Below are 11,856 nucleotides of genomic sequence, written 5' to 3'. Positions count from 1 at the left end.
GGGAAAATCTTCCTTGTAACCATGCCAGTAGGGCTAGATAATCCGTCAACTGAAACTCCACAACGTAATTGCATAGCATGGCATAAAAGACTGTTTGTGATCTAGCCCTTGCCTTAACCTCCAACCCCCAACGCTTACCTTTCATTTTACACATAGTAGAATCACACAGCTTCAAGTGCCTGCCCTGAGAACCTTACGCTGTCTATGGCTCTCTGCCTTGGAACATACTATTCTCCTTGCCTCAAATGACCTTCCACACCATGATTACCTGGCAAGTTTACTTTACATCTTCCGGCAAACCTTTCCTAATTTTCCTCTATGTTAAAAAAAAAAAAAAAAAATTTTTTTATGTTAACCATTTTGTCCTCTGCATCAACCTCTGTGCTTTGTATAAAAATTTATGGCTCGCTCATTCATTTATGCTTCTTGCCAGGCACTGGCACGGAGTCAAATAACACTTTGGCAGAAGGAGGAATACATGCTAAAACATGGACATATACTAGATACTCTAGTAGTTCCCACCAGCTGAAATTAAGATTGCATTTCAACAGATCAGGTGGGTGGGGATAGAGTATCCTGGAAGAAAAGTGTGATAGGGTATACTGCGTCAGCCCAAACTTCAGAATCAAAGTCTATCTGTTATTGGGGGAAAAAAAAAGAGCTGGTAATCTGGCTGGGGATTTATTTGAATCAGTGTTCATGCTGTGAAACAGAGTGCATCTGTCCAGCATCTTGGATTAGTTTTGAGCCCTTGTGAAGAGAGGAATTAGGACCAGAAACTGAGAGAGCTATTTGAGATACTCTGGGTGTAAATTGTGCTGCCATGGAGGCAGGGAGAGGCCACTCTACTGGCTTCCTCATTGAACCCAGCACTACTGTAGTATTTTGGAGAGTGGTAGCTTTCGGCACATTGACTGGTAGCCCACTGGCCTGTGGATACTGGCATTTTCACAGTGGGCCCTATGAGCAGGGGCAGTGGCAGTGGTGTAGCACCCTTAAAAGGCTTCATGAGTAGAGGGTATTGGAAAAAGGGAACCGGAGCAAGAAAGGAATTAAAGAGTGGATGCAGCATGAAGGACGATGGCTGACAGACTGGTTCATGAGCCTATTGAGACACACCAGGGGCCTTCTGCTTAGAGGTGGGGCAAGAGCATGACTCTGGGCTACTGAAACATATATGGCTTCAGTTATAACCACAACCTATTGAGTCCTGGGGATATCTGAGTTACACTTTTTTTGTCTGCCGTGATGGAACTGTGTCATATTCATCTTTAGTTCCAGGACCTAATACCAGGCCTGACACACAGCAACAGCTGACAAAATACTTTTGGATCCATTTGGGAGTTGGGAGGAGTCAGAGAAGGGTGGGTGGGAAGCATCACACATACAGGCACGTGCTAAAAATGTGATCTTTTCTTCCTGATCTGACCAGACCTGAAATAAGAAACAGAAACTGGATCTGTGCCATATCATGGGTCCTGGCCCCTTTAGGTTCTGCCATCATGAGTGAGGAGGTGCTGAGACAAATTCCGTGGCAGTTAGGAAGTGAACTGGCTGCCAAGATGGAGAGGAGGGAATATTTAATCTTGACCTTCTACAATCCCGAGGTTCCCAAAATGAAGGGGAACCGGAACTACCAAAGGGTGAGGAGGTACCTAATTGTAGGTCAGATGGGAGGAAGAGGGCTTGCTTAAAGGTGGGGCTAGACGGTCTCCTAAGGACAGATGGAAAAGCTTACCCTGAAAATTTTGTTTTTTATAAAAGGGGTAGAGAAAGATACCCATAGATCAAACCCACACAGGGAAACGAAGTAGAGAAGAATCAGAGACCCTGGGATCAGGGGTTATCTTTTTTGGTAGGCAATATTTCCCTCATCCTTGTAGCCTACCCTCCCCACCAACAAACATCCGAGTGCCTCGATGCCACCCCAGAGGCAGCAGCAGCATGTGAATCAGACACACACCTACATCCGAATGTTCTGTGGCAGCCTCTGTGGTTTTGGCCTACTAATCCTGATCTGCATGTCCCCACTGAACTGGGTGCAGTTCCTGGTGATCAAGAATGGCCTTGAGCTCTACGCAGGACTCTGGACCTCATGCAACCATGAGCTGTGCTGGAGCCACACAACCAAGCCCCCTTGTGAGTGCCAATAAATTAAATGCCACGGGCCCCACTATCCCAGGACTTTCTGCCACATCGGTCCTTCATCTTTCTTCTTCCAAAATCATTTGGACCCTTTCCTCTCCAAGCTCAGACTGGACCTCAGCCACATTGTAAATGCAGCCATTCTTTTCAGTATCTTCCATGTACCTTTTCTCCCTCCTACCCCACGTTGCTCCCTCTTTCCTGAATAATGAGTTGATCCTCTCTTTACTCTCTGGGTAGAATTCGTTTGTCACTTACAAGGTGCTAAGGTGAAATAAAGGAGCCCTGGTGGCACAGTGGTTAAAGCACTTGGTTGCTAACCAAAAGATCGGTGGTTCAAACCCACCAGTCGCTCTGTGGGAGAAAGACGTGGTGGTCAGCTTCCATGAAGATTCACAGCCTTGGAAACCCTGGGGGGCAGTTCTATTCTGTCCTATAGGATCGCTGTGAGTCAGAGTTGACTGGATGGCAGTGGGTTTTTTTTTAAGATGAAATAATGTGATTGATACTCTAATATGGCTTGTAGAAAGAGCAGAGAAATGATTGCTCATAGCTGGAAGATGAAGCAAAATCCTCAACCTCCTTGAGATTTAACTTTCCAGGTCAGCTTTTTTTTTTTTTTTTTTGCCAGCAGTAGAAAGAACATAAATATATGTCAGATATGTAGTATTAAAAAAAAAAAAAGCCAGCTATTTAGAGTAAATTATTCATGTCAAATTTTTGTAACTTCAAATAAATTTGAAAATGTAACACAAAATATTTAAAAACAAGCTTCTGGGCTAGAAGAGATATATGCATGAGTTTTTCAATCAGAACAAAGACTTAGAGGAAAGGCACAACTACCCTAAACAATTTTCCCATCACCTATAAGATATACATTTAGACAAGGAAATAGGTTTTGTAAAGAAAACATACATGAGCAAAGTGTTTATTTCTCCTTTTAGATAATCAGGGGTCACAGATGACAGGTGGAGCATCTAAGCCCAATTGTAGTGTCAATTATTTGGCCATGGGCTGTGGCCAAATAATTGCAACTAAAGGGCAGAATCCCAAAGGAGTATCTTGGGAAGAAACTGAAATCAAAGGCAGAGAGGCAATTCAACTACTTCTTCATCTAAAAAGAAAAACTAGAAAAAATATTTGCAACAAATATGAAAAATAAAAGGTTAATGATTTTAATATATAAAAGGATATACAAATTATTAAGGAAAAAGACAATAACCCATAGTAAATACATTTTTTTTTGTGAACAGACATTTCACAAAACAGGAACTACAAATGTATAATAAGCATAGGAAAAAATAATTTTTAACCTCAATCATTTAAAAAAAGGCAGATGAAATGAACAATGAGATATAATTTTTCAACCATTAAATTAGTAGGGATTTTTAAACGATAATGTATAAGGCTACACATGCCCATATACACTGGGGACTATGTAAATTGGTATAACCAAAGCAATATTGATTTACAAACAGTTTATTTCTTGGAGCCATGAGTTCACCTTTAAGGCAGACTGACAAAAGCCAACTGAGTCCCTTAGGTACACAATTATAAATCAAGCATCCACTCTTAGTTCCTGTGTCAACTAGTCCTAATTCTAGGGCCAGTAATTAGTTTGCAATATAGATCTCATAAGGAATCTCAAAAACATAATCAGGATGTACAGGCCTCATCAGCCTGGAACAATAATATGATGTTATTATTGGCCAGATACATTATTGTCCAAATTCAAAGACTTCAAGCTCTTACCTACTGGATTTTAGGAATTTATGGCCCTCTCCTGGCTGCTAACCAAAAGGTCGGCAGTTGAAGTCCACCAGGTGCTCCTTGGAAACTGTATGGGGCAGTTCTACTCTGTCCCATAGGGTTGCTATGAGTTGGAATGGACTCAAAGGCAACGGGTTTGGTTGTTTTTGTTAGCAAAGTGAAAGAAAATGTCCTCTACTCCTCTCACCCCGCCCCCCTACATCCCATTAGCAACAGCTACAGCACCAAGACCCTCAGTTATCTGGAGCCAGGTGAGGCCAGAGACAGAGGCAGGATGGTCAGAAGTGTGTCCAGGACAGAAGGAGAATTCACCTTCTGGAGCCCACCTGAGATAGCCCGTGTGGAACTCTCAAAAATGACTGGGGGTAAGGCGGAACCAAAAGAACCAAACCTGTTGTGGTCAAGTTAGACTCACAGTGACCCTATAGGACAGAGTAGAACCACCCCATAGAGTTTCCAAGGAAAGTCTGGTGGATTCAAACCGCTGGCCTTTTGGTTAGCAGCTGTAGCACTTGACCACTACGCCACCAGGGCTTCTGGGTCTCAAGTGAGGAACAGACTCTTCCCTTAATTCTTCACAGCATAGGTGAGATCAGACTGTAATATAAAGGAATGTGTTACCACAGAAAGTGACTTGAGCTGTTTTGCACAGGGTGAAGAAGAAAGGGTAGGTCTTTTAATAAAGACTCTGGGCACTCCAGAGCTAGAATTCTGGGAATCACCACACAATAAACATTGCCAAGCTGTGTACGGATAGAGTGATTTATCCTGGTCCTCCAACTGAGTTACCAGGGCAGATTTCATAGCCTCTTTTCCACCATGCGAAGTCTCCACCCGGGATCTTTTCCATTCCAAGACCACCCCTTTTGGGCACTTCCCTGAGTCTGGGGAGGTTTTGCCTTGCCCTAAGAGCCTGGAATGAAGGCATAATGGCAACAGCATGGAGGTTTAGATTTAGCTAAATGAATGGGCTGACTCCCCAGCTTGTCTGCAGTAGCACCTTCTTCATCCCCCAAATCAGTATCCACCCTACTCAGTGTAGCGTCTTCATAGCTAAAAGTAGGGAGATCCTCACTCATTTTGGAGCACTGTCTCCCTATTCTGACTCTGATTTTTGCTGAAGGGCCTATTGTGTGAACAGGAGAGCCCCATCACCAAATCCCTTTGGAATGCCTGGGTACCAGGTGTTGTAGTGTGCCGTCAAATTGATTCCGGCTGATAGCAACCCTACAGGACAGAGTAAAATGGCCCCATAGGGTTTCCTAAGCTGTAATCTTTACCGGAGCAGATTGCCAGGTCTTTTCTCCCATGGAGCCACTGGTAGGTTTGCACTGCCACCCTTTCAGTCAGCAGCCGAGTGCTTAACCATTGCTCCACGAGGTACTTAGCTTTAACATGGCTGGCTTCTGTCATCTGTTTCTTTCATCTGATATTATCATGGCTTCCCCACCCCCTCCGTCCAGAGTGTCAACAGCCTTTGGGGAGAAGAGCATCTAGTGTTAACCAAGCCTAGTTGTTCACCAGGGTGGGGTGGCTTATAGCCCTGCCCCTCTTATTTTCCAAAAATTCCCTAAGAGTAGAGGGAGATCCTTCCTATAAGTTACCAGCTGCCAAATTGTGAGTGTTTTTCACTGAGTTCTGAGGGAAGGCTACAGAAACACTGCTGCTTTCTGGTTGGGTTATGCTCCTCTCCAGTCTTGTTAGCTTTTAAATACTACCTGATGGTGTTGTAAATTACAGAATCACTGGTTGGGCTGATTCTGAGAAACCAAGTAAAGATCTTACCAAGCTTTTCAGAGTTTGGGCTTCTTTCTCTCCAGACTGAAAGTGGCATTCCCCCTCTTCCCAGAGTCTTAGCTTCATTGCCTTCAGTGAATTGGGAGGCTGGCCTTGCTAGTTCTGCAACATACTTTGGACACATTATCTGGAGGAGAAGAACGTCATGTTTGATAAAGTAGAGGGTCAGTGAAAAAGAGGAAGACCCTCAATGAGATGGATTGACACGGTGGCTGCAACAATGAGCTCAAACATAGCAGCGATTGTGAGGATGGCACAGGACTGGGCAGCATTTCGTTCTGGTGTACACGGGGTCATTACAAATCAGAACCAACTCAATGGTACCTAACAACAACAACAAGCTCACACTGGAGCATATCATTAAGGAAAATATCAGAAATGTTTAGATACAGGCAACCCTGATGGGTGTTTCTTTTACCTATAGCACTGTTCTCTTTGGACCAATGTTTCTTACTGGAACTTACAAACAAGCAAGGACTTTTGTAACTTAGGTCCTAAGATCTTTGAAACTTTGATGGGTAGCTGCTATAAAAGCTGTCATTTAAAAGCTCAAATTGTTTTTGGTCTTATAGGTGATGGAGGCTTGAATTCAACTTTTGGGTCTTTATTTTGTTTGGATACATGAATATAAAACTACAAAGTTAATCAAATGTGGATGTTTTAGACTCTGAAGCTAACTGTTCAGTCTGGTTATGTAATTTGTGTGTATGGTTATGACTCGTAATGCTTGGTTACTTCGGGGGTGGTTGACAGGTTTAGAGTCTTCTGTGCTACAAATCTTTAGTTGACTCTCTGAGGAGCTTTGAGTGATCTTGTTTATACAGTTTTCAGGCGATGAGGAGCTAAGACAGAGAAGACTATAAGAAGGCAGGAGTCCAGAACTATAGACAAGGGCTACTAAGTCCTGTGGGTGGTTATGGGCTAAATACCACAAAAGATGCCTATCACGTTGGTCTTCATGCAGCTCTGTCTGGACCAATGGTTCTGACTGGCTATGTATTCTGCTAATTCTGAATGACCCAGTCTTTGGAAAATGTGATGTTATCGGAGTATCATGTTTTGATGTTGCTAACTTTTTGGGAGCACAGAACAACTCATCTCTGGTTAGGGGTGTGGTTTCTCACTTAAAAAAATTATTTAGTTATTGTTGTTGAGACTATACAGAACAAAACATATGCCAATTCAATAGTTTCTACAGGAACAATTTTTAACACTGGTTACATTCTTCAAGTTGTGCAGCCATTTTCACCCTCCTTTTCTGAGTTGTTCCTCCTCATTAACATAAGCTCACTGCCCTCTAAGGTTTCTATTTAATCTTTTGAGTTGCTGTCATCACTTTGATCCCATATAGATAGTTCTTAAAAGAGCATAATGCTCAAGGCAGACATATTTTACTAGTTAAGCTAAACTCTTATTTGATTTTAAGAAGACATCAGGGGATATTTTCAGTTTAAGGCTTAAACATTATCTCAAGGCAATAGTTTCAGGGGTGTACCCAGCCTCCATGGCTCCTGAAAGTCTGGAGTCCATGAGGGGGCATGATTTCTCTTAATGGAGTTACTTTTACTGATCACGTTAGTAAGTGGCAGGTACTGAAGAGCAACATGAAACTAAGAAGGCAGATTTTAACAGGACTGAACTTGGTACATCCTTTGTTTTCTCTGAGTTATGTGGAAGCTAGGCTTGAATTCTCAGGGACAGAACTAAGAGAACTTCTCAGTAGTGGGGACAAACAACTCCTGCCACATTGAGACAGGAAAGAAGCTAGACAAGGAGGCACCCTATAAAGGATACTGAGGATATTGCTGGGCCTGTTGTATCTAAGAAAAGCTACATCTTTCGTTGTATCCAAGAAAAGCTACATCTACTAGCAAATTTAAGTTACTCTCTATTCTTAAATCTTCAGTAAAATATTGCTAAAATTGTAACTTATGCTGAGAAATTAAGGGAAAGATCTGTTTCAAGTAAGGATGTGGTAACAAACAGTAAAAATTAGCATACTCTCTTGCTCTCTCAACACCATCCCATCTGCAGTGGCAGAACAAGAGATACCAGAGGTCTGGAGCCAAGAGATGAAGGAAGAAGGAGGAGGAGAGTGGCACTTGGGTGAATGTTTTAGAGCAGAAGAACTTTAGCAGACTTATTCTTAAACAGATGTGAGATAGGACCTTGGGGGACTCCCAGAAACAACTAGGAGACATTTTTGGGGTATTTCATCAATCCAGTAAATTAGAGCTTGAAATCATTATAATATAGGAATTAAAGTAAATGTGACTTCATTTTGTAGTCACAGGCTGACAAGGCCTTTAGGGCCAGATACATTTGCAACAGAAAAAAAAGAAAAAAATCTCCACATCCAACAATGAGTAAATCATTAAGCAAAGTACATTAATATGATATTAATTAATTCATAAGTAAATGATAGCCATTACATATTGTAGTTATGAAAAATTATGTTTACAACAGGTATTCAGTGATCTGGGAGAAAGCTTATCATATGATCTTTTTTTTCTTTATTGAAAATCTTTTATTTTTTTTTTAATTGGGAAATGAAACCCTCTCTAGGCTCCCCACTCAGCCTCATGGATTTCCACTTACGGGAGGAAGGCAACAGCAATATATTTGGCCATGTTTGCAAGGGATTAGTTATAAATATGTTGCATGGGTAACCATACATGTGAAGGAAGGTGGGCATTAAAATATTTTATTTTATTTTTGGTGAGGCTATACATAACAAAACCTACACCCATTCAACAATTTCTACATGTACAGTTCAGTGACATTGGTTTCAGTCTTCATACTGGGTCACCATTCTCACCATCTCTACTTTTGTATTGTTTTACCATTAGCTTAGATTCATTGCCTCCTAAACTTTTCATCTGTGCTTTAGAGTTACTCTTGTCAGTTTGATCTCATAGGTATTCATTAAAAATGCTCAGTGTTGAAGGCAAATATTCTTTACCAGTTGGGTTAAACTGTTTAGTTTAAAGATGACTTTGGGGGATAGTTTCAGTTCAAGGTTTAAAAATTATTTCAGGGCAATAGATTAGGAGGTCTTCCAGTCAGTACTCAATCTGGGTACGATAAGTCTGGTTTTCATAAGAATATGAAAATATGTTCCAAATTTTTTTCCTTTTGATCAGGATCTAGCTATTGTGTCTTTGATCAAAATGTTCAGTAATGGTAGCCAGGCACCACCCTTATCGTATGAGCTTTAAAAAAAAGTGACATGATATCCAGTATCATATCTACTAGGTACAGAGAATAGAAAAATACTAGCAAGACATAAAATAATACATTAACAATATTTGCTTCTGGGTAGTGGGGCTGTGACTGATTTTCTTCCTGCTTCTTTGTACTTTTGTAGCCTTTCCATGCTTATATCGAATATGTATTACTTTTAGAATTAGAACTAGAAATAAGAAAAAGCTTTAATCAGTCTTGTGATGTTGGGGTAACACCTCTTATAAGCTAGTTTACAGCTAAGTTAATGTGTTAACTCGCCCAGTAGTATTTGTATTATCTTCAGTTTAACAATGAAAGCTTTATCTTTCTATTTATGAAATTCCAGGTATCAACGAAGAGCTAGGAAAGAGGATCCTTATTTGTGTCCCTGATGCCACACAGCAATCCTTCTTTGTCCTCATTGTCTTCTCTTGAGGCTGTCTGGCTTTCTTAAGGGTAGGTCCCCACTGGTCTAACTAAGCCTTTCCTTTCCCCTTCTTCTTGGCAGACTACCTCCAATACTCCAGGGCCTTCTTCCTCATCTCTGTCTTCACCATACTCATTGGCCTTGGCTGGCTCTTCAGGGCTTGCCTCCCTAGAAGAGGAAGCATGACCACCAACTTGGATCTGAAGGTATCCATGCTCAGCTTCACCTCAGGTACAGACCTAGACCGACAGGGTAATATCATGGTAAAATTTTCAAGGTAATGTTTCTCTGTATGGGCTTTATTCTCTTTTTTCTTATTCCTTTTCTCTTCTTCAGTATGGCACTAAGTTTCCAGCTGCCTACCCTGTCTTATTGTATAGAACACACCTTAGCTGACCTATACCAGAGTAGAAGCCCCTTTCTCTCTCCCATCTGTACCAGTCCCCAAATGACCTTCTTTTTGATCCTTGCTGTACATACGGTCTCTGGGAGCAGAAGAATTGGGGGTGGAGGTGGAGGCATACTGGAGACTCTCATAAGTTCTGACACCTTTCCTTCTGGTCCTAGCCACCTGTGTGCTTCTCTGCCTCATCCTGTTCCTGGCACAAGTTCACTGGCATAGTAGAGATGTCCTGGAGTCAAATCTCCTATGGACCTATCATCTTAACTGGTGGGGTGACTTCTTATACATGTTTGCTGGTGAGTCAGTCCCCTGCCCTATACTTGAAGGATAGAAAGGGAAATCATTTCTGGAAAAGGAGGGCACTAACCTTCAGAACATTTATACCTTCAAGGCAAAACTGTATGGCAGAGAAAGCATGGATTTTGAAGTCTGAAAACCTGGATTTACTAACCCATTCTATCATTAACTGAGGCCTGGACAGATTAAGTAGGTTGTCCAAGACCACACAGAAAGTGGTGAAACCATGATTTGAATCCAGGAGGTGCAAGGTTTGTCCTAACAGTATAAGAAATACTATAATGTGATGGGAGCACAAGAGGGTAATGTAACTCTGCTGGGGGAGAAGAAGGTTGGCTTCACTGAAAAGAGGCCTTTTGAATGAGTATTTAAGGATGAGTAAGAATTTTAAAAGCCAAAACACCAACCATCTACTGAATCTTACGTCAAATTCTTCTCTTTCCCTAGGGATAATCTCCTTTCTCAACTACATAACTTCCAGATACTCTTCCCCTGATCGAAATGTCACTGTGATTCCTATAGAGAAGTCAAGGTTGGGGATTGGTCCAGTGACAACTGCTAAAGATGAAGGACAAGGGCCTGAAGAGGAATCTCAAAATGAGGACGACAGACCAAATGCAGGACTATGATGATGGTAGCAAAAACCTTACTACTGTTCACCTTAAAAATGGGGGAGGAAGCATCTACTAAAGTTGGAAATGATTGCACAGATTCTAGGAAACTCTCCTAATATCATGTCCATTACTGAGGGAGACAATATTAAAGCTGATGAAATGTCCTTTGTGTGTGTTGGATCCAAAATATATATGATAGTCATAAAGAAACTAATGAGAACCCGTTTAAGAAAATATTTCTAAAAGAATACAGCAGTGTTTAGAAATGAAAGAAGCTAGCAATAGACGCAGTTTGTGGACCAGAGGTCTCTCTGAGTATTAAGGATCTCACAGAAAAGCTGGAAAAGAATGTCACCTAATTCTGTTTGGAATTTTCTTTATTAAGTATGGCTTTGGGCACACTTAAGATGGAAGGCATTTGGACTTGGACAATACTGTTGAATCTAAATTGGAGAGCACTACCAGAAATGGAATAAACACCAATGAAGATAATACTACCACCCAAAGGAGTCTGAGTGGTGCTGGGTGGATTCTAGGGATTCCATTAGGCCTACATTCTATAAATAATGGAAATTTGAAACCATTACAGTTGATTATGTAAAACAGCTGCTTCTCCCTAGGCAGGGAGATACCTTAACCAAACAAACAAACAAACACAAACTCCCTGAAATTCTATACAAAACTGTGACCCTATGTCTGTGACTGTAGATAAGGGGGGTTGATTCCCTAAGTATCAATTATGTTTTATCAAACCAAATGGGGCTAAAGGACCTTCTTCAGCATAAGTATACATGTAGGACCAGGTTGAAATTATTTTTCATGTTTTATATACCCTGTAAGACTAAGAAGCCCTGGCGGCACAGTGGTTAAGCACTTGGCTGCTAACTGAAATGTCATGGGTTCGAAGACAGCAGCCGCTCTGTAGGAGAAAGATGTGGCAGTCTGCCTCTGTAAAGATTTACAGCCTTGGAAACCCCATGCGGCAGTCTTGCTCTGTCCTATAAGGTTGCTATGAGTCTGAATCAACTAGATGATGGCAGTGGATGGGGTGGGGCGGTAGGGAGGACAGCAGTGTTTTCAGGCAATCACACAGATCTATTGATGGCTAAAACTCCCTTTCAAGCCCAAACCAGATTCCATGCACTTTTTTCTTGCAGAAGGTCTGTGATATTCATTTT

General features: G+C 41.5%; 1 protein-coding gene across 1 annotated transcript; it reads left to right on the top strand.

The window, feature by feature from the left end:
- The first annotated feature begins 339 nt into the window (after window positions 1-339).
- On the top strand, window positions 340-11,131 carry TMEM202 (transmembrane protein 202). The gene is made up of 5 exons (XM_003413925.3): window positions 340-1,643; window positions 1,884-2,139; window positions 9,446-9,595; window positions 9,932-10,063; window positions 10,512-11,131. The coding sequence occupies exons 1-5, from the start codon at window positions 1,503-1,505 to the stop codon at window positions 10,691-10,693; spliced, it is 861 nt and encodes a 286-aa protein (XP_003413973.2). The 5' UTR covers window positions 340-1,502; the 3' UTR covers window positions 10,694-11,131.
- The last annotated feature ends 725 nt before the right edge of the window (window positions 11,132-11,856 follow it).

Source organism: Loxodonta africana, chromosome 13, assembly GCF_030014295.1.
Source record: "Loxodonta africana isolate mLoxAfr1 chromosome 13, mLoxAfr1.hap2, whole genome shotgun sequence".
NCBI classification, from domain to species: domain Eukaryota; kingdom Metazoa; phylum Chordata; class Mammalia; order Proboscidea; family Elephantidae; genus Loxodonta; species Loxodonta africana.
This window is presented reverse-complemented; position numbering and strand designations above follow the sequence as displayed.